The 22680-nt window shown below is 37.7% G+C and overlaps 1 protein-coding gene across 2 annotated transcripts; it reads right to left on the minus strand.

The window, feature by feature from the left end:
- Positions 1-1720: 1720 nt before the first annotated feature.
- Positions 1721-21056, minus strand: STX2 (syntaxin 2). 2 transcript variants are annotated; one of them, XM_087754601.1, is made up of 11 exons: positions 20863-21056; positions 14342-14413; positions 13738-13837; positions 12163-12237; positions 11068-11141; positions 10279-10387; positions 8488-8561; positions 8242-8379; positions 6718-6828; positions 5241-5368; positions 1721-3826 (listed from the first exon to the last, which is right to left on the minus strand). In XM_087754601.1, the coding sequence occupies exons 1-10, from the start codon at positions 20890-20892 to the stop codon at positions 5285-5287; spliced, it is 867 nt and encodes a 288-aa protein (XP_087610727.1). In that variant the 5' UTR covers positions 20893-21056; the 3' UTR covers positions 1721-3826; positions 5241-5284. The 2 variants fall into 2 exon arrangements, with proteins under 2 accessions (XP_087610727.1, XP_087610728.1); XM_087754602.1 differs by lacking the exon at positions 5241-5368 and having other exon boundaries at positions 20863-21054.
- Positions 21057-22680: the final 1624 nt, after the last annotated feature.

Below are 22680 nucleotides of genomic sequence, written 5' to 3' on the forward strand. Positions count from 1 at the left end.
CTTTACAACACAATTATTTTGTAATTACTTACCATTTCTATATCTTTTCCTTTGTAAAAACCTGTACTCCAGAAGTACCTTTGCTCTTCAGAAGCTAGTTACAAGCGCTTATAAAATGCTTTTTTATTCCAAAACGCTCATTTCTAAGTGCTTTACTGGCAGAAGGACTTGGCATGTTTGCCAGAGGCAGCTGCGAGCAGCAGTACCCAGCCCTGCAGGCAGTCGCTGTCCGAATCCGTGACGGGAGGGCCGAGCCGAGCCACCGGTGCGGCGCGCGGGCTGACCCACCGGCTGCGGCAGCGGGAAGAATGCCACGGTTATTTTCAGACGTTGCATACAAGCCACATGAACGCATCACAGCAAATTTAACATTAGGTAACATAAGTCGTTAAACCCCCATTCACGTTCTCCCCCCCAACCCCACATCCAAACTGTTCTCTCAAAACTACATCAAGCACACCTGTCTGAAAGGTTTTTTTTCTTAAATACTATGATTTTTATACAGAAAAACATCCTTCCTCACATGCAGCAGTTGCCTCATTTCCCTTTGTCTTCTAGATTTTATCAGGTTTGTATTCATCAAAACTCATAGTGCTATGCTAAACAAATCCTGCATTGCCTAGAAATGTCTGCTCTGTGTTTACCACAGAGCAAAGAGAAGCAGAATAAAGACAGATTAACTTTCGAAACAGCTTTAGTTCATTCTGTTGCATTCATTTATGTTCAGATTTGGTGCTTTTTCCACAGGTGGTATGGCACCACTGTGAGAAGCAGCAGAGATACCCGCACTTACAAATAATCTGAGCATTTTGGTTGTGCACATCTTTGTAGGAGCAGCCATTTAACATTTTCCCTAGGCTAAGATTTTACTTTCTTGGTTTGTCTTTATGGACAAGTTTGCCTTATTAATTGCTAAGTATTGCTAAATTCAACATTCCCACTCCTAGCCAATTTTCCCAATACCACAAAGAAATATCAAACTAAGCACAACTGCTCAATTATCTCACAGTTAGTCATAAGTTGGCCAATTCCCAGCTTCTAACTGCTTTGGTATTAGCTCTGCATGCTTATCCTCATTAGTGTTAGGCTGTTACGAAAGTTGTAATGACAATTGATTTCTGTACAAAGATAGCACTGACTCAAATACAAGCAAATGAAACTTTGGGCATGCTTTCCTCAAAATTTCTCCAAAAAAGCCCCTACACAACAAGAGCAGCACAACCAACCTTCCCCCTTCTACAGTCACTTGTATTGCACCTGCTAGAGCACTGCCCACATGGAAGGCTCCGGCACCTCCGTATCTGACATGCGGGGGAGGAAGGTGAGGGAGAAGAGGCCGCCGAAGGAGACGAGCAGCAGTCCCTGTGCTGCCCAGCGCAGGTGGCAGCTCTTCCTCCCCACCTCCCATCCCCAGCAGCTGCCTGCTGCTGGAGAGGTGCGCAGGGGAGAGGCAGCGCTGCTGCCCACAGCTGGCTGCAGCTGGACAGAGCAAGGTTACCGAGAGCAGACAGGTACAGCATCACCGCGTGGGGACCACTTTGATCATCTCCACACCTTTTTTGGTAAAAAGTTTCAGGAGATACACTACCTTTACTCTAAGACCTAGGTATCGGTTGTTTGACATGTCATTGCAAAAACATACCAGCCTCATTCAAACACTTACTGGAAATATTCACAAAGGTCACAATAACATCATGAATATAAAAATAGCCACAAGATACTTGCTTAGATAAATTTATTAGTGCATAGGTTAGAGATTTACTCCCCTCCAATACTAACAAAACAAAGAGGTTCATGTGAAAAACAAGTTTTGTTTTGTTCAAAACAAAATCATTGAGGCAGCTATACAACAACAAGTAAGAAGTGTGGAGTGGCCTACTCAAATTTCTGGTCTTGATGGGCAAATTATTGCATTATAAATAAAAAAATTCAACATGACGGGATTTTGGGGGACATTTTAGATAACCAGCTGTTAAACAGCAGAACTGGTTTTTTCCCCCAATCTAATTTGTGTCTCTGTATAAATACTATTTACTGATAAAAATCTAGAAAACTATAGAATAAAAATATATTTTAGCAAGAACAATACTAAGGCAATCAATCTTTCCTTACTTTGCATGTAAACTTCCTCACAAACATCGGTGAGTGTTCTGGACTTAGAGGTAAAGAAATTTGTTCATTAGTGAAGCCAAAATTTTTCAAACGACTTCTTTATGGCTGGCTTGCAAAAAGACCAATAAATTTGTTTTCTTTTTTAAACGTGCTTGACATCTGAATAGCTCCGGCGCATTCACAGTATATTTGGACAGCAAAGCAGGACTATTCATACATACAATATAAATTGTAAACTTTGCTAATTTCATGAAGTCAACAGACTGAATTATAGTTTACTGAGTAACTTTGATCTCAGACACTTTCAACAAAACGCAAGTTTAAGGATTCTAACCTTTTAGGACCGAGTTATTGCAGTTAACATTATATAGTTGAGTATTTGGAAACATTGACAAACATAGTTTTAGACTGTGTTTAAAAAGGCACACGTTATACTTTCCTCTAATTGTCTTACAGTGTAAATATATCTACATATCTACATGGATATCCTTAAACAATGAGAAGTCAAAAATTCAAGTTACAAATATTTTACACACAAAATAAAAAAATAACCTGTAACATTAAATGCAGTTATTTGGTTATATTTAAAGTCTTCCAAGCTTTCAAGTCTTGCAAGCTAGCATTACAACAGGTATGTACATACTAAAACACTTCATATATGTTATAAAACACACAAATTTCATAACAAATCAGCGTCTTAGTTTGTATTATGTTTCAGACTTTTCTGAGGGAGTTTATCCCTATGTGCTATATTCACACATCAACATTAACAAGCTTCTGAATAAGAAAACTTGACTTGATAAAGTGTGATTTTTGTCATATTCATATGAACAATAAGACTAAACTGATCCATCAGTCTCCCTTACACAAGGATTATTTGTAAAATTATCTGCTCAAGTTCAAATTCACTGTGCTTCACTACTGCATTCTTTTACCAGATATTTTGCAACTAACTTTTTATTATAAAGGGAAGGAAATATTTAAAGCAATTAACCTTAGTCACATTGAAGGAAAAAATAAAAAACCTGGGAAGTGTAAAAAAGCTTTTTTTTTTTTTCCCTTCTCAAGTGTAATTCAATAGGCAGATAGTTAAATAAGTAGTCTTTTCAGGATAAAATATTTTAGCACTTCTTGGAGAAAAATTTTAAGTATAAAGCTTAGATAGGTTAAGGTGACTAAATAATTAATACACTTAAAGACAAGGCTACATCTTATAAAAATGTTCACAAGAGTGCTAACAAAAGCAGCACTGGTAAGGTACTAAAATTTGTGATTAGAATTATATTAGCAATACGAAAAAAAGCCAAATAGTCAAAACTCAATAGTCTCTCAACTCCCTGTTTTAACTGTAACACCGAGATACTAAAAAATCCTACGTTACTTTAGTTCAAAACCATTAAGAGCAAGTTTCAGTCTTACAAATGTATAGTTTGTGATGAAAATCCATACATATCCTAATACATTCTGATCTTCATTTATGAGTAAACATTAAGAGTGATTTTGTTTTCATTTTTAACCATTAGTGATAGGTCATCATTACGGAACAGTATAAGGCATCATTTATTAAAAAAGGTTTGGTTTTACTGAAGATGTAGTTTGGAGTTTCTGAAGGTTCATAACTCTTGGAATGTGCTTGCTATGATAGTGTTGTTGCTAGGATAATTCCAAGTATCAGAAGCAATACAGTTACACATATAATTATGAACATCAATTTCTGCAAAAAAGAGAAAAGTTGAGATTGAAATACCTTGTCAGATACAGAACTGGTTAAATACATGCATACATACATAACCACAGAAAATTAATAATACTGATATCTAATCTGAGTTTGGATTTTCTTTCTAAAGAATGCTTACTGCTATGATTTCCTATTGTTAGTCTGTCTTTTGTAACATACATGTAACCGTAGTTACAAGACAGAGCTGTCTAGGTAACGCTTCTGTGTTTTGCTTCACAGAGTAACTGTTACTACTCATACCCAACTTCCGTAAATATCATTACGTATAGAAACAAATGCAAGAGTGAACATTTACTTATCAAGGTCAAGTCTAAGTACAGTAACACTGCTTACTGCCACCCTCCTTGGATAAATATTTGTAGCCTGCTCAAACCTTTACACCTGCACACTTAGTGGAATTCAATAAAATGTCAGTAAAAACATGGTGTAGGTAATAGCTCAGAAGAGCTGCAAGGGGTGAGGGGGGGGAAGAGATGAGTTCTATGTAAATGCATCGGAGTCTGACATCAGGTCAGATATTGCTGACTAGAAGCAATGATACAGTAAATCCTGTTATCTGCCCGTAAACCAAAGCTGAGAAGAAACTGTAACATCAAACCAAAAAACCTCCATATTAAAAGAGTGTTAGTACAGAAAACTGAATTCCTGATTAGCTGTCTGAAATGACGTCCCACTCATAGCGCTTCGCATATAGTTTGAAGATACTACATGTAAAAAGTTGAGTTTCTATTGGACTCAGAAGAGTTAACTGCTATTTTCTACTTAGCCTGGCTAGGTGTTATCTTGACAAGAAATGGTAGATTTCAGCAAAAATCTGAAGATTGAAAGAATTCTCATATTTATGTCCTAAGGTTCCAGTTGGAACCTTTGCAGACTTCCTTTTACAAAGACATTGTTATCTCCCACTGTTTCATTTAGTCTAGTATTAATAAACATCTTTGAGGTAAGAAATTTTAGGATGTTCTGCTAGGCATCATAGCCAACTTTATGGCTGTAGCCATCTACTTTTATGAAAGCTCTACTTAAAACCACAGAAATCCCCATTGGATAAAGTTCCAAATGTAACTAGTATTCCGTAGCTTAGTGCAGATCGCTTGCTGATGTGAACTTTCACTATAAAAAAAAATTCAAAGGACTGCGAGACAGTAAGTGGATGTTTTGCTCTCATTTCCTTCTGTGTTTACAAGCCTTATGTAGTGACTGCTTTCTGTAAATTTAGCGGCTTACCACTAGATGTCAGTTTTCAATATCAACACGTGTAGCGCTTCTATAGTATGCAGAGAGAGATCCATCCACCAATGCATCTCAAGCCTACCCCCCATACTAACTGTACAGATATTAAGGGTTAGCAGAACGACACAAGAGCAAAATTAGTTGATTAGTTACTTACTGCCACACTGGCAGGAAGTCATGCATGCTGAGGTTATCCAAGTGTCACCGAATACCAACAGACAAACCAATAATTAGAGCAATTATGGCAATCAACACCAATGACACAATGATAATTATCCACATTTTCTGTCAAAAAACAAGGTATTATTATTTTAATATTAAGGACATTAAGACTTGCATTTATTTTCAATTTTTAAAATAGTTTTTAGATCCACATTCATTTTTATTAAAGCCTGCAGTATTCTCAAATTGAGATAAATTTATCTGTATACTCTTGCAGGCATAAGAAGAAACATTTTAAACAGTGCTTACAGGTAAACTAGTGTGATTAGTACCTACACAGTTATCAAAGATGAGAAAATCACCATTTACAAATACATTAAGTGGGCTCTTTTGACACTTCTTAAATATTTTTTTTTAAATATAACAGGCATGTTATCTATACATAGATATTTGTCTATCTAAAGATACATTGTTCCCTCAAATCCAACTTGCTATAAAAAGCCTCACAAAATTGCACAGCATCTCAAAAGGGGAAAACAATGTCAGAGCAACACTTCATTCACTCTGCAATCATGCAGTCACAAAATATAAAAATAAATTGCTTAGTTTGATTTCAGAATACCTTATTTGGCTTTCTGATGGGAAGATACGATACTGAAACAGAAAACAAGTTTCCATGCCAATGGAAAATGCCTGAACGTTACTTTGAACTCAGTTCCTCCACAAAATCAAGTGTCGTGGTTTAATGTCACACCCTTTCCAGAGGGAAGATCCCCCTAATCTAGTACTTTTACAAGAGTAAAAAAGTAGTTATCTGTAAAAAGAATAATTACAGATGGAATTCTAAAAAAGGAAGCCTGATTCAGCAAACCCCATAATTTTATTTTTCCTGCTAGCATGGTGATTTTATAGCTATAAATCCAAGTAAGTTTACCAGTGATAACGATCCAAAACCCTTTAAGCCTATTTAGAGTCTGAATAATTTAAGTTGATAAGAACCTGTGAATTTATCTACTAGGATAATATTAATTCTTCTTTTAGGGGGTTTTACACTCTGTAACAACAGCTTTTTAAGTGGAAAATTGTGAACATAGCCTTAGCTGTGCATGAATTGTTTATCCATTTTTGTAGTACAAAGTTCAAGTTTCTGTCCTCTACTGGTAATATAAATTTTTAATTTCAACTATAACAAATTAATTCACATTGGAAGTGTTCTGATTTCTTCCTGATAATGTTTTTTTGTTGTTTGCGTGTAAAATCCTTCGGTAAATCTTCCTCTGTCATATACTAATTTATAACAACGTTTTCTAATCTAATTTTAAATATCACGGCTACAAAAAAGTAAAATGCATACATTAAATCTACCTTGTACAACTGAATACAACAACAGAAAAATCAACTAAAATTGAAGGTCGCTTCATACCGTGCTAAGTTAATATACTAACTAGCACAATTATAGAAAGACAGCATACCCTTCGTGCTTTACTTTGATATTTAACTGCCTTTTTTGTCTCTTCTTTTGCATGTTCCACGTAATCTGATGCATTCATCACGTTCTTTTCTATGTTGTTGATCATTTCACCCTGAAAATGAAATTTTGAAGAAAAAAAATTTATTATTGGAATCCATGGATCCTTGTTTAACAAACCTAAGAGAAGAAAGGCTATAGAATATCAACGATTATTTTAAACAAGTGACTAATGTACATACCAGTGGCTGACATTTTTTCTGCTTTGATGTGTAAAGGAAAAAGGGAATGAGAAACACGGGCTCAAAGTTCTAACCAAACACGGAACATTCACGGGCACGGCAGGCATATTTCTCCCTTTTGCAGGAACAAATACTGAACACCTGAAAACATACCTTTGAACATGAGGTATGTTTTACCAGCCAAAACTACAGCTGACAAACTAAAGAGATCAGAAATCCCTGAGGTGCCTGAAGTGGGAAAGGATATGGACTAGTCTGACACAAGGTTCAACAGTTATCTAAGAAAACACACACATATAATAGCAACTTCAAAAGTTCCTCAGAATTGAGGGTTTAGAATGTCAATATATAACAAATTCAAATTAATTATGATGAATGAAATTTGGTAGTGAAATGGAGGATTGGTGAAAAATTACAGTAAGTCTATTACCTGTGTTTCTGTCCATCAGAAGAAATAATCAGCAGCAGTAAACAGCAAAGCGTTAAAGAATGATGCACAAGTAACTTTTGTTCATTTCGAATTCAAAAGAAAACTGCTACCAATTTGCCTTGGCTATATATTTAATGTCAAAGCAACACAGGACTTCTAGAACAAAACCCAATTAAAAAGAACACAGTCTTTTTCAGGAAAGTTTCTCTCCTGAACATTATTCTTTTCACTTTCCTGCATAAGTCAAAGAATTTTAAGAACAGAAGTTAAAAATATTTTTGTTAGATAATTGGTATGTAAAGACTACAAATAGAATGAGTTTACGTACATGTCAAGACAAAGCTTATGAATATAAGAGACTACTTGAATTATTTGTCAATCCCTTTGCATTCGTGTTAGTTATAACAGTAATCATACCTTCGTATTATGTGCAAGTTGCATGCATCCTTGCTAACGCACATTTTATTCTAACACAGTAGCCCTTTATCACGTCTGTGAGAATCCCGAATTCCCAAGATATTAGCCAGCATTCCAGGATAGAGTTGTTCTTACTTAAACATGCACAAAACGTTCAAGCATATTGCAATATAAGCATGTTGAAGAAAATACCAAGTATGCCAATTGAAAAGAAAGTCTATGCTTAGTTATTCATACCATATACTACATCTAGATTGTACATTTATTTAAAACAAAACAAAAACCTTTAGTGATTCACCTTGATATATTGTAATCACACTCAAAAACCACTGTAAGTCTGTATTATCTGAATATAAGCAATTGTTTCTGCATATTTGAAAGAGGAAGACTGGGGAAAAAAATCCCACTTACATAAACGTGTTTGAACTGGTTCATTTACCTGAGTCTCAACAAACATTGCCATGTCCATAAACATTTCATGGAGTTCCCGTATGCTAGATTCCAGTTTCATAATATCCTTGTGACGTGACTCAATTTCATTCAGAGCTTGCCTAGTTATTTGAGAGTCTGATATAATCTTCGGGGGAACAAAAAAAAGATACGGACATCAGTAAGTATGTGCTGACACCTCTAAATAGCAGAAGCAGCAGCAGAGAAGAGACACAACTGGACCAGAAATACATACGTCAGAAGTGAAAATTGAAGGATTACCGCTCTCTAACATTTCTTCCAGTTCCTCATCAGTGGTGGTCTTTCCAGCTAGGATAAAAACAACAGTACTTCACATAACATCACTTATTCATTATTGAACATAAAATTGTACCATACCAGAAGGATGACAATTCAATGAAAATTCTTGTATTGAGCATTTTTCAGGATAAAACGTGGTATTTAGCCATTACCAAGTGCTGTTTTGCATATAAAAAACCCAGAAAATATCAATTAATAGCCAGAAAACAAATGTTGGTTCAAAGCTATGATGAAGAATTCCTGGTTGTTGGTGGTGGGATTTTGGGTCAGATTGAAGAGTTTGATCAGAAACATTTACAATGTACTTATGAACCTTGTTAAGCAGAGTGTTCTTCAGAAGGAAGAACTTGAGAGAGAGTATTTATATAACATTCAATATTTACCTATTCAATCATGTCACATTGGCACCTAATTTACTTGCCCCCCTCCCCACCACTGTGTGGGCAATAAAATCTTCATGTAAACTTGATTTTACCAACACAGGATTACATTCATATTCCACACAGAAAAAAATGATTACCCATAGCGTACCTTCACTTCTACTTTTCTGAATACATCTAACAATTGATGTAGTTTATTGTTGCATATTTAATAAAACTGAATCCTATCAATCACGCTGGTATGACAAATGCAAGCGTTATGAGTTACACAACACATTCAAGTGATTTGAATTCTACAGTTTTAAAAATCAAACCCCTGTTCTTCCCATGTAAAATAAGTTGAATATCTGTACTAATGTATATAATTCTGTCCTATCAGATGAAAGTTACAGTTTGAATACTACTTTCTCATGTTAATACCCAAGAATGCTGCAAAATCTGCTTTAAAATGTTCAGTGCTGAGGAAAAGCTGAAGGCTTTAATTGGGTCGTAACAACATTAACTTAAAAGAACCATGTCCTGAGGTATTCGGGTCCCTCCCCTCAAATGTATAGGTAAAGAAGAATTTAACTTGCTCCATGAACTTTACTGAAATGCTGAATTGAACCATTAGCATGACAGGATAATGACAAATTTGAGAAGCACATGAAAAGCAAAGTCTTCTTATAATTTGCCAACATTTCTGTTTGCATTTCCTATTTCAGCAATATATGTATATTTGCTCTTACAGGAGATATTCAGAAAGGCTAATTTTAGGTACAAGATGTTACGGATTGTTTTAGACACCTTCCGAAGTAGATGCTGTAGTTCAGAGTAGAGTCAGGTACCTTCCTGAGTACTCCTTGTAATAATCAATGATGAAAGAAGTCAAATGCGAGTCCGTCAACAAATGATTAGAGTACATATAACAGCAGCACTGATTTTATGTCAGCTGAATTTAACAAATGTTCTTATTGACAAAAATAGCATAGCATAAAAAGAGACGTTGTCCTGTTTAGCGTGTTAATTTTGGAATGGCTTTTAATAACACTTGCTATCATCACAATGCAGCTTTTCTTAATGTTTCATTTAAAGTTGCAACATTGAAAATAAATGAAACAAAGGAAACATATTTTCTTTAATAATTTTCAATATAAAAGAAATTTAGTGAGTTGCCTCTATTTTCTTTACAGCTGAGTAGTATCAAGGAGTTTATGCCATGTGATAAAATTGTTTCTTTTCCCTCACATGCTTCAAGATAATGTCCGAGATGTATGATGCTTTGTACCGTCTTTAAGTAATAAGAAACAAGGGAGGTACTAACAACACAATTCCTCTTTTTTAAAAAAGTGTAACAGGTCACTTACTTATCTCTAATTGTCTCTGTATCCGACCTTTGCTGCGTTCTCGAAAAAGAGTTTGGGTCTCGTTGTATTCCGTCATGACCTCCACAAACTTGTGAGCCAATACAGAGTGCTGTTTTTTGAGGATTTAAAAATGTGGAACAAAAACATTTATTTTTTTGATACAGCAAATACTACTGCACAACAACTGAAAGTGGTATTTACATTCCAACAAAACAGAACATGAAGTTCTGAAACTATTTCAGAAAAGAAACTCATCCTCTGATTTACTGGAATCCTTTTATTTTCTTTAAACTTATTGTGGTTTAACCCCAGCCGACAGCTAAGCACCACACAGCTATTCAATTTAATAATTGAAATAAAATAATAATAACAACAACGATGACAAATAATTTAAAAAATGTAGTGAAAAGGAAAACAGCAACAACAAAGAGAGGAACAAAACCCAGGAAAAAACAAATGATGCAACTGCTCAGCACCCACTGACCGACGCCCAGCCAACCCCCCCAGTTTCTATACCGGGCATGGCGCCATAGGGTATGGAACAGCCCTGGGGCCAGTCTGGGCCAGCTGTCCTGGCTGTGCCCCCTCCCAGCTTCTTGTGCACCGGGCAGGGCAGGGGAAGCTGAAAAGACCTTGACTGGTGTAAGCACTGCTTAGCAACAACTCAAACATCAGTGCGTTATCAACATTATTCTCATCCTAAATCCAAAACACAGCACTGTACCAGCTACTAGGAAGAAAATTAACTCTATCCCAGCCAAAACCAGGACACTTATTAAGTTATCATACCTGTGTTTTTCTTATCCTGAGGTCCACTGATGTCCGATTAGCATTTTCACCCTGATCAAAACTTTGTTCAATAGCTAAGAACAATATAAGAATATTATAAGTCAACATTCAGTATTATTATTTAATAGCGTAGCTCAGTTATTTTGTAAGTACTATTAATTATTACTTTTCTCATGTACAAGCTCCCAACAGACGTGTTTAACATGTCAGGGGGAGAAGGAGGGTGGCAGTGAGATATATATCTGTATCTATATCTATCTCTATGAAAATAGATTTAAATTTAAATCTAAATAAAATTTAGATAAATTTAAAATAATTTTGATAATCAGTACAGAGTTTAAATCACAGTAACTACTTCAGTACTCTTAACAGAGTCACACTACTGTCTATTACTCTGGAAAAATTTCAAAAAGTGTAACAAAATGGGCTGCTCTTACAGTTTAAACAGTAAACACCATACCCTAGTGTTTATGGAAGGACAAAAGGATATAGTAATTGTAATATAGTAATATTAAAACATCCAATATATTTCAAAACATATGCTAAACAATTAAGACATACTCATAGGGGAAAGCCACAGGAAAATTAGCTAGTCTGAATTTAAAATACAATAGGTGCTCTACAGCAATTCCCTATGGAGACATTTATGCCATGGAGACTGTCTTTTTGCAGTTAATCTTCTTCCAAAACATCACAACCAACAAACAGCTTTTCAGTGGCAGAATACATTTCTACACAGAGGAATTACTTTGCATTGTGATTTTCTAGGTTATTTCTGAAAGCAAGCAAGCTCTTTGTCCTGTTCCACAAACTAGGCTGTGCCGAGACCTGGTATTTATCAGGGGTGAAACTTGCCAAGGGGAATAAAGTAGAGGACGATACCGTTACTGACACAGGCTGTACATTAGCTGGCAGGGAGGCGATTCCCTCTTCCCCCCCCCTTTTTTTTTTTAGAGCGCTGTACAATATGATTTATGCATACATAATGCAGTTTTTAAAGTTTAGAAGTTCAGCCGCAATGCATTAAGTTTGTAACACTGCTACCATCCTGAATTGTTACAAGCGACAGTAGTTTTATTTCTCCTCACAACTTACCCTTTAACCTGGCTCGGATTTTATTAGCAATCTTCTTTATTTCCTCATTTAATTCTTCAAGTTCTTCTTTTGTTCCTTTAAAAAAAAAAAAAAAAAGAATTTTTCTTTTTTAGAACTGCTAATGATTGCAAGGTCGAGTTGTAGATAGTTGCTGGCTTACTATTTCAATCTCATAATTATGTTCAGTACAACCACGCACAGAAGTACTTCATTATACTCCTAAGTACTTTAAATACTATTTTTATAACAGCATACTATCAGATTCCTGCTTCTTATGACAGGCCCTTACACTTGGGAAATGTTATTACCAAATCACCAACCAAACCAGCTGATAAAATATTCCATGTTTTTTTTTAACTAACACTTTCAGGGTAATATTCATTTGCTGGTCAAAATGAAAGTTAATTGAAGTCTATCAAGTGAAAATACAGATTTATCTCACATTTTTTTAGTTCTGTTGTTTATCATGGACTCATTGGTTTTGCCTTTATTAACGTAACTGTACCATGCACTACCTATATTTTTTGAATTCATGAAGAACTTAGCTAGATCTCTGTTATTGGGTTTACTGAAGACACTAAATTCACAAGAGCATATGTTACTTAAAAGCAATGTCATGTTCCTAGACAGTTCAGATGCATTAATGAGCACAATTTTTAGCACAAACACAAGCTGATAAATGAGCTGAGACCACAGATTTTAAACATTCAGATGAACCCTTATTAAACCTGAGATTCATTGGCTGTATACGATTGTTAAGACAAAAAGCAGTCTGCAAAATCATTTGTAAGAATACAAACATATACCCATCCATAAACAAAGAAAAAGGAGGGAAAAGAAAAACTAACATCCAAAGTTCAGTTTTCATCAACAAGATAAATGTTAAGCTAGCATTGCAACAATTCCACAAAAATATCTCAGCATCTTTTCTTCCCTTTTCTTTAAAGGCTGCCCACGAAGCCAGACATGCCTTGAATTAAGAAGTGCTGAGAACAGAGAAGGTTCCACGCTTCTGGATAAGTTCCCTAAACTTCTCAGTTCTCTGTTCAGAAAGCACATCTTCACTTTCAGCTTTGGGGTTACAGCCTCTACAAAAGGGCTCCAGCATGGAACTTGTGCTGCCACTGAAGCAGCTGGCTGTACCGTTAGGGTCAGACAGGATCGTGCCACTACTGAGGAATAAAGAGAAGATGATGGCTCTACCGTGTGAGCTTCAGTTGACAACTTCTACATTTTCACAAATTAAAAGAAATGCAAGTAGCCTCGAAGTTTCTGAAGACAATCAATTTCCAGATACCATATTAAACTGAGTTTTGGTCTAGCAAAGGTTTGGATGATGCAACAAATATTCTGAAAATTTATTTATTCAAATGAGACTTTTAAAGGGTTAAAAATAAGCAAATGAAAATATTAATTCAATATTAAATACAGAAATATTTAAATAATTAAATTGTGTTACACTTTGCATTCTGAACACCTGAAGTTCTATTCCTATAGACAGCTAAAACAAACAAACAAAATTATTTCAGAATATCTAGCCACACATATCTGAAATCTAAGAAAAGTGATACTTACTTCCTTCAGGATTTGGTGCTGACAGGATAATGCTGTGCTGCTTCTTCACTTCTTCCACATTTTGTGCTATTTTTGCTATATTATTTCTAAGTTCCTCAACCTAGGGAAGAGAAACATGACAATGAAAACATTACAATGATTCAGAGCAAAGACTACAAAAAACCCCATGCTTTATTATTTTTCTTACCAAAGTATTTCATTGCAACATTGTAAGTATCTGACAGAAATCCCAGCAGAAATGTTGACATTTAAACAGCTTGCACCTTTTTTTTTTTTAAAAAAAAAAGAAAAAATGGTATTCTTAATAGCAAATATATGCCATATGGCCAAAACCTTAAGTGCTACTATTCTTAATAAAAAAGATTTTAAAATTCTATAAGCAAATTCCTTGTCAACAGAGAGTTAAAAAAACTTCTATGCAGTAAAGACAGAAAATGCCCTGAAATAAACAAGCAAAGGTGTTACCAGCATTTGATTTGGCATACCATTACAAGGTATGTTGGGGGTGTGTGTGTAGATGAATTGTTAAACATAATTACAGAAATTAAAAGGCACAAAAAGAAAACTGTAAGTCTTTAATGCGTGGTGAAAACTATAACTTCACCTGTTGGAAAAAGTCATCCATAAAATGGTCTTTTTCAACAATAACTGTCTCCCCATCTTCGTTTCCTTTACACTGTAAAAGACAACAAAACAAATCTATGAAATAAAACTCAGGATACTGTTCTGAAACAACTACAACTTCTTCCACATTGCTACTACACACACATTTTTGTCAATAGCCTGTAAAGTCAAAAAAGTAAGTTTTCTTCTTCTGAGGACTGTAATTTAAAAACAAATAAGCAGAGAGTTCAAAGAAAGTCACCCGACTACCACAAAGTTGTGAATGCTAAGGCATGTACTCCTCCGTAAACAACTTCAGGACAGAACCAGTCTGTAAGTGATGCCACAGTTTTCATTACCTGTCATAAAAATTATTAAAATACAATTTAGCATATAAATGTTCTCTCACAGCATAAAGATACTTACACAGTGAGTGCCACATGAACTGAAAATAATATTCGGTTTACTGACACAGTAACTCAAACCCTCTCAAAGAAATACTAAGAGGGGTGCTGATGACTGACGTGTGATGTAATAAGCTAACATCTCATGAAAGCTAGAACAAAAAGCCATCAACCTCTGCTTCCTAGTTTTGCCCTTGGGTGTTTTCAAGGCTGCTATTCCACACCAATTTAGACATAATTATGCTACGCTAAACTATACGTGCATTACATAATTAATAAACCCTTAGACTAGCAGCCAAAGAGGGAGAAGCTCAAGTTAAGAGCCTCTCACAGACCTCCAGGGCACACAGCCCCATACGTTCCTTCCCCGAGTCATGCTTCCCTAACCCTCGAGCCAGCCCAGAAGAATATATATGGATCTGACAGTAACAGAGATTCAGATTTGCTCAAAGGAAGAGAGAATTAACGTGCATCGTATAAAGGCAAAGACCTCCAGCTTCCACGTTCTCTAGTTCCCTCTGTAGAGCACACTGAACTGCATCGAATCAAAATTAGGACAAAATATTACTCTACCATAAAAGTCAATGGGTTATCTGTTTGAAAAAACCTACAAGATAGGTAACATTAAGGGATTTTCATGTTCAGAACTCCTTTTTTCCTACAAGACCCTCTGCCTTTGACCTTCTAACACCCACTTTCTGCTCCTAAACCCTGATCCTATTACCCAATAACCCCTTGTTTCTCATTTTATTAAATTAGGTGAGATGTGAATTATTTGCATGACAATTCTGCAATTTAATCCAATGCCAAACACTGCTCTTATCTAATAAAGGAGGTCATACTCAATGAAGATCTGCGCACCAAAAATCTACTAAAACTGCCCCAAATCTTCCAGGAAAGTTATTACTCATACTTTGTGACAGTTCCTTTCCTGCAAATTCAGGGAGTGCATAAAGCCGTATGACAATATGTTTGTCAGAAATCATCTGTTTTTTATGCTCAGGGGAACCATAATGCTACAACTGAAATAAAGGAATTTAGATGTTATTGCTCTCCTGGACCACCCTCCAATCACTCATAATGCTGTGGGTCACTAAAGACTTCTTGTAGTTACTCATTTGGGGAAGATGATTGCTAGAACTCAATATTAAAGAATCTGTCCTTAGGGGCTGTCATCAATTAACAGTCTTGCTTAATACAAATAAGCAAGGAAGTCTGTGCCCAAATGACATTACCCAACTTTTACCCATACCAGAGACTGCAGTGCTACAAAGCTACCAGTTATAAGTTAATATTTAAGAATGAGCTACACTTTAAAGACATTTAATTTCATTATCTATGTAAAAGAACACCTTCTGCTTACATTTACTGAATAAGAATAATCTTTCTAATTGTTTACAACCACATCCTGTATTTAACTAATTGAACTAAAAATAACGAAAATAGTAGCAGCTAAGAGATTCAGCATGTCAGCTTTTAGTTTGGTCAGAAGATCTTAGTAAAACATTAAACACCTGAGTGAATCTTAAATGAAAGATACAAAAGTCTTACTCAGAAGCCCTGTTTGTGGATGCTAGGCTGGAAGGAAGCAATCATGGTCACTCACCCTGCAGTCCGCTCCACATTCATTTCACTTTCACATTTGGTTGCAACGACACCAATAACATATCAATTTGCTGTCTACAATTTGTTGAAGGATTTATGGACAGCCAACCTTGAACATCAGCACTTGAAAGATACCTGATGACCTGTCAAGCTCTATTCTCGACCTTCTTAAATCACCACTTATCTAAAATACAGCTTACTTGCTAACTCTCTTCAACTTAAGTGATGCACCTTCTTTTGACAAGCACACAATTCAACCAAGAACTCACTTTTGTCGTCAAGTTTAGCAGAAACATATTGTTTCTCCTAGACCTTACCTCCTCAGTATAAGCAGTATCACAAAAAACTGATAAAAAGTTTCACGTCAACGCCAAGAGCAATTTAATGACGTCTGTTTGCAGCTCATATCTTGACCTTGGGACTGAAAGTCTGGGCCATACAACTCCATAAACATTCACAGACTTATAAAATATATCCAGTTCCCTCAAAAGTTGGTTATATGACAGAATCCAGATATTCAGATGATATAATTTCTCAGCTCCAAGTAGAGGCTATCCTGATGGTTTATGAAACTTTTGACATTTTCCATACCTTATAGAATGGCAGAAATAAGGCTAGCTTGAAATGTCTTACCACATTAATTACTGAACTTTGATATTGAAAACAGCTTTTGACCTAAAAACATGACTATTACTTGCCCCTGAGATTCCAATGAAGGTTAGTTTTTTCTCAGTGCAAATCACCTGTATTCCTCTGGCAGGCTGCAAGGATAACAGCTGACCATCATCATCGTGATGAATCAGACCCAAAGTGTGGGTTATAGAGTGTTAGAGTTTCTCCTTACAGCATCAGTGTTTCAAGAAATTCTTTTATATCAGAGTAGCCAGGGAGGGCTGACAGAGGGCCAAGGAGATCTGTCGGGCAGCTCTGGCAGGTCAATCATTAACATTAGCATTTAGTAGCATTATTGTACAGCCAGAAAAACATCATAGGTAACGGTCTACAAGAAATTACTTTACGCTGACACAGAAAACATACAGCTCATCCTCCGAAAATTCCATGTTTGAGCAAAGACTAATGTAAGAGGTTAACTCTGGAAAAACAAGAACTCAGTAATGTTTTCCTCCTTCTGGATCCTTTTACTTTTTTTTTCCATACCACCCAATTCCACCAATTTTAACTTTTGTGACTCTGTGGTTCTTCGCTCATTCCTAAACAGTTTTGGGGCACTAACTGAATGCTCAAGAAATAGTTTACAAAAAAATCAAGTGCAGTTCTGTTCAAGTAAAATAATATAAATGTACTTTTCAAAGGTTATGTCTAAGATATCCTCAGTAACACTCAAAGAGTAAAGAAATATAAAAAGCATACATTTAAAATGATTCATTGATCAAGCAAGAAAAATGCATTTCAACAGATAGCTCTGCATCCATTTCAGCATATTTTTGAGCCACAGGAACAATGCATCCCAAACTTCAGATCTAAAATATCACACTTAAGCAGAGAAGGTTTGCATCCTACCTCTTTCTTAAATGATTTAACAACAATAACAAAGTTTGAATGAGTTTTATTAACAGACCTTTAAAAGGACATCTGTTTTTAGTGTCTGACACTGGCTGAATGTGCTGAACACAGATCCTACAGCTCTCTAAGTCATTTTAAGATGGACTTGTATCCATGAACAGCAAACCATTGAAGGCTGGGAGAATATGTTACACAATCATTGCTATGTACTTGCCCTGGGTTTTTTTCTCTCCTAAATATCTATTATCAACCACTGCTGAAAACAGCATATTGGATCAGTGAGAACGTTTTAACCTTCTTTTATTCTTACACTCATTTGCACTCAAAATAACTAAAACCAGTCTGGAATTTGATCAATTGTCCAATTAATTGTATTAAAGGACAATTCAAACAGCTGAAAGAAGTTCATTTTGGCCTGCTTGGAATAATTTAGAAACGGCATTAAAATAATCCCCTAGAAGTGGACAAATACAATTATGGTTGCTATCTTCTGAAAATGCATGTACTTTACAAGACTTTTTCTAGCTAGAAAATAAGAGGAAGCAACATTATCTGAAGGCTATATAATCTGCATGTCTTCAGCAATTTTTCCAGCAACTACTTTAGCACTGTTTAAACGCCTTAAAACAGTGTCTTAACAAAAGTATCAAAAAGTTATGATAATTTTATGTTAACGGCCCACAAACATTGATAAGTAACATTTCTCCCTCTTCTTTATAAAGATAAAGGGAAATCTAGGAAAATGTTACAACTTTTAATGACAAAATAGTTTGCTTGCTGTCAAATAAAATCCAGGAACACACAAATGGGAACATGTAAACTTAAATTTACATTTCTGCTAAAAGGAATACTGTATTTAATTAAAATAGGTCGGTGTAGACTGGTTAAAGTACGACGACCTCTTAAACTGCTCATGTATCACATTGGGTCTTTGGGGGAAAAGGGGTGGATGGAACTCACCTGTACGGTACAACCAAAATAACACACAATGACATTCTTATATTAAGGGAAAGAGGCAAGGCATAGTTATTCCTGCAGACTCTGCAGGCCCAGGCCTGTTTAAAAACCACAACGTATATGCTCTACCCTTCACTTAATGATTTAGCTAAATAAAACACAATGGAACTGCACTAATCAAACTGAAACAGTTTGGAAAATAGGCAAATAAACGTTAATACATTATTTCTTCAGATTATTCCTTTTCAAAGCAATCTTATCGATGTGTGATCAAGGATCACTGTTCAAAGCATTTATTCTAGCAAGGGAAATCAATTCACAAAAACATGATCTTTTTTGATATTTCAGATAAAGATGTAAGTTGGAAATTGCTACTTCCATGAGTTCCCTGTGGAAATCAAGTTTCAGAAAAGCCATCTCCCTCGGTATGCAACTTTTCAAAACTTCATGTCAACTACACACTTTTAAGTGATAAAATGTAGACTGGATCTTCAATAACTGCTACCTTCATTTGATGTTTAAATATTTTCTTCTAGTTAGAAGAGAACTTCAATTTTTTTCTCTAAGCTATTTGTTAATCTACGGGCAGTGAAAATTATGTCGATGAACATATGAAGCACTTCAGCAATACTGACCATTGCGTTTAAAGCAGTAGCTTGCTCCAGTAATGTTTCAGTTAAAGAAGTAGCTTGCTGCAGTACAGTAATGTTTTCAGATGTCAAATACTGAAGCTGGCTTAAAATCCCCTATGCACAGTTGCTTTTAAAAATTTTAACAATATCTAAGGGGTTTTTTTTAATTAAAAAAAAAAAAAAAACATACAACAAACCACTGCTGCTTCCCCTCAGTCAGAAGGAAGTCTACATGTTTAAGAGTATAAATTAAAAAGCAAATTTGGATCACTGTTTGCTGCCTCCTCTTTCTGGGAAGTGTGCACCATCACTGAAATCTGGTACATATTCCTACAACCTGGATGTGTTTAGACATAGGAAAAGGGAAGAAGTATACCTGAAAGAAATTGCACATTTCTTTGGCATGACTCGGAAACATCTTTCCTGGTAAAGATACTATAATCTAATCACATGAAAAGTTTTCAGATGCCAATTCATCCTTTTGGAGAGGAAGAGACTGGTAATTCCATCACTTGGAGATGGACCTTCCAAAACGTATTTTGTGATCCAGAAGATACGAACTTAATTTTAAGGTGAACGAGCCCCAAACCTGCATGCAGCTCAACACAGGCCAACTTCTACATATATGTCGAGTCCCAGAACTCTCAGAGGAACTCCTCTGTGTTCTCCATTTCCACTTCTTTTCAGAAAAAAAACAAAAAAACTCAAATATCCTTTTATTTTAACCAGGCCAAATCCTGTTGAAGGATGGTACCTCCCTCCAACTCTCCCTTCTTTTTTAGGATACTGTTTTCAAAGCACAAATAAGGGAAAGGAAAAGAACGTATCAACATAACCAGCTACCATTTTGTAAACACGTGGGAAATAAATTCTGCAGATAGTTTTACTGACGCGTTACTGGTTAAACAGTTCCCCAGCAGATATATCCACCCCGCTACACCACAGGCAGTTCGAAAACAAAATTATTATCCAGCTTCTCCGCCATTCAAAACGTTAACGCGCTAGAGGTCAGGAGGAAGCGGGAAGGTGATCTATGAAAACCGGAGAAGCCCGAGCTTCGCTGCCAAACGCCCGGCTCCGGCGCGCCCGCCCGGCTCCCGGCAGGAAGCCGCCCCCCTCCCCGAGACGGGAGCTGGAACGCGGCGTGCGGCACCCGGGGACCCCCCTGCCCCGGGGACGCGGCCCAGGCGTTGGCCCCGCGGGTCCCGCAGCGGAACGCCAGCCCTCCCGCCGCCGCCCGCTACCTCAGGCGCCGATAACGGCCCGCGCGGCCCTCGGCCCCCCGCCGCCTTTGTCCCCTCCCTCCCGCCCCGCTCCTCGCCTCAGCCCGCCGCCCCCTTCCCCGGGAGCCTCCCCGCTCTCCCCGCCGCTCCCGACCCGCCCCCGGCCCCAGTCCTCACCTCTGCCAGGTCGGCCAGGCGGTCCTTCATCCCCGCGGCGGCGCGGCGCTTCCCCGGCTGCTCCTGGCTCGCTGCTGAGGGCCGCCCGCGCCCGGCCCGCTGCCGCCGGGGCCGCCTCCCGTCCCCGCTCTCCTTCCGCCGAGCGAGGGGCAGCGGCGACGCCGCCCGCCCCGCCCAATCCCGCGGCACGCACGGCCCGCACGGCGCATGCGGGAAGCGGGGCGGGGACGCCTGCACGTCCCGGCGGCGCTGCGCGGAGCGGGCGGGCGCGGCAACCATCCCCTGGGGGAGCCCGCCCCGCGCTGCTGGCGTCAGGGCCCGCCGCGGCCCTGAGGCGATCCCTCAGCCGCGCCCGAGCCTCGCCGCTCCCCGGCCGAGGAGGCGCCGCGGAGGAGCAGGCGGCCGCGCTGGTGTTCGCGAAGCAGCGTGCGAGAGCGGTCGGGAAGGTATGGCTGAGCAGAGCGTCGCCGCAGAAGTGTTTGAGAAGTGCCCTGTGTTGGAGAGCTGAGGTGTCTGGACGGTACCACAGGTGCCGACGAGGAATTCCCGTCCCAAGGAAGCAGCGCCGCTAGGCCTATCCCAGCAAGAAATTATAATACACACAATTTTGGGAGACTGTCATGAGAGAAAGAGTTGTAAAATGATTATTTTTAGTTGAATTTTATTTAATTATTTTCTGGTAGGCTTCAGTCGGACTTCATGTAATTCATGTTAGTCCAAAAACCGGACTGTGTCCTCTTCGCTGGTGCTTCTGCTCATGGCAGGCCGCAGGCACATCCCCTTGCCGTTCCGTAATATTAAGCGATGGCTTGCAGCCTGCTGTTCGCCCACAGAACAGCCAAGCGATCCATATCATGGCTGGAAATGAAAAGAAAGCTGCACGCTCCCATTCCGTGGAGCAGAAGATGACCCATCGCCTTACTTGAACTCTTCAGCTAAAACGTGTTGACACACATTGCCTGTTGGCGATGTTTAGGGCCCTAGTAAAACATCAAAACTTTGCCAATATCCTAAATCTGTACAATAACAGGTATGTCTTCAAGGCCTGGGAGTTTCTAGGAAATAGAGCATGCACATACTGTGGAAGGCAGAAAATCCTCAGTGGTGGTGTGTTCTTAGGTGCTTGCTAAAAAGTACTACTTCGGACTACAGTTAATTACCTGTAATTATTAGTATCTCAGTTCCATCATATATAGACTGTTATCTTCTAGACTACATGTTCAGCAACTGTAAATTCTAAAAATGTTACTTTGGGATACTGAGCATAATAATCCAATGCATGATTTTCCTCATTTATTTAAAGAATTTTATTCCAGTGCTGGATCAGGAATTTAAAGATCCTGAGTTAGCAATGTAAGATGCTTTAATGACAGTAAGTTGCTGAATATTTGTTTTCTGAAAAAATTTAGATCTACATCTGCCCTTCCTCATTGACTTAGTAAATGCTTATCTTCAAGAGTGTAGCCTCTTAACGAAACCTAGAGTCAGACATGTTTTACTTGGTGAGAAAATGAATGGTGTTTGTCTTCTGAATACATATTTTCATTGAATTTTGCTACTGTATGATCCATTTTACCTATCCATGCTGAAAGCGACTAATTTCCTCCTCAAACCTTTCAGTGTAATTTCCTGTGTCGCCGTGAACACCAGTGTGCAGACCTCCATTCCGGCCCGAGCTCGTGTTCCAGGGACATTTCCGCAATCACTGCTGTGACTGGGAAGTACAATTATGTTCCTTTTCATTGCTTGCCTGCATATATTGTTGCCTTCTTTTACAGTTTAGAAAATTATTTTGCTTCCTACTAATAGAGCAGTTAT

The sequence above is a fragment of the Nipponia nippon genome, unplaced genomic scaffold (genome assembly GCF_047370975.1).
Source record: "Nipponia nippon isolate SJK-2023a ecotype South Korea unplaced genomic scaffold, ASM4737097v1 scaffold_18, whole genome shotgun sequence".
Taxonomy (NCBI): domain Eukaryota; kingdom Metazoa; phylum Chordata; class Aves; order Pelecaniformes; family Threskiornithidae; genus Nipponia; species Nipponia nippon.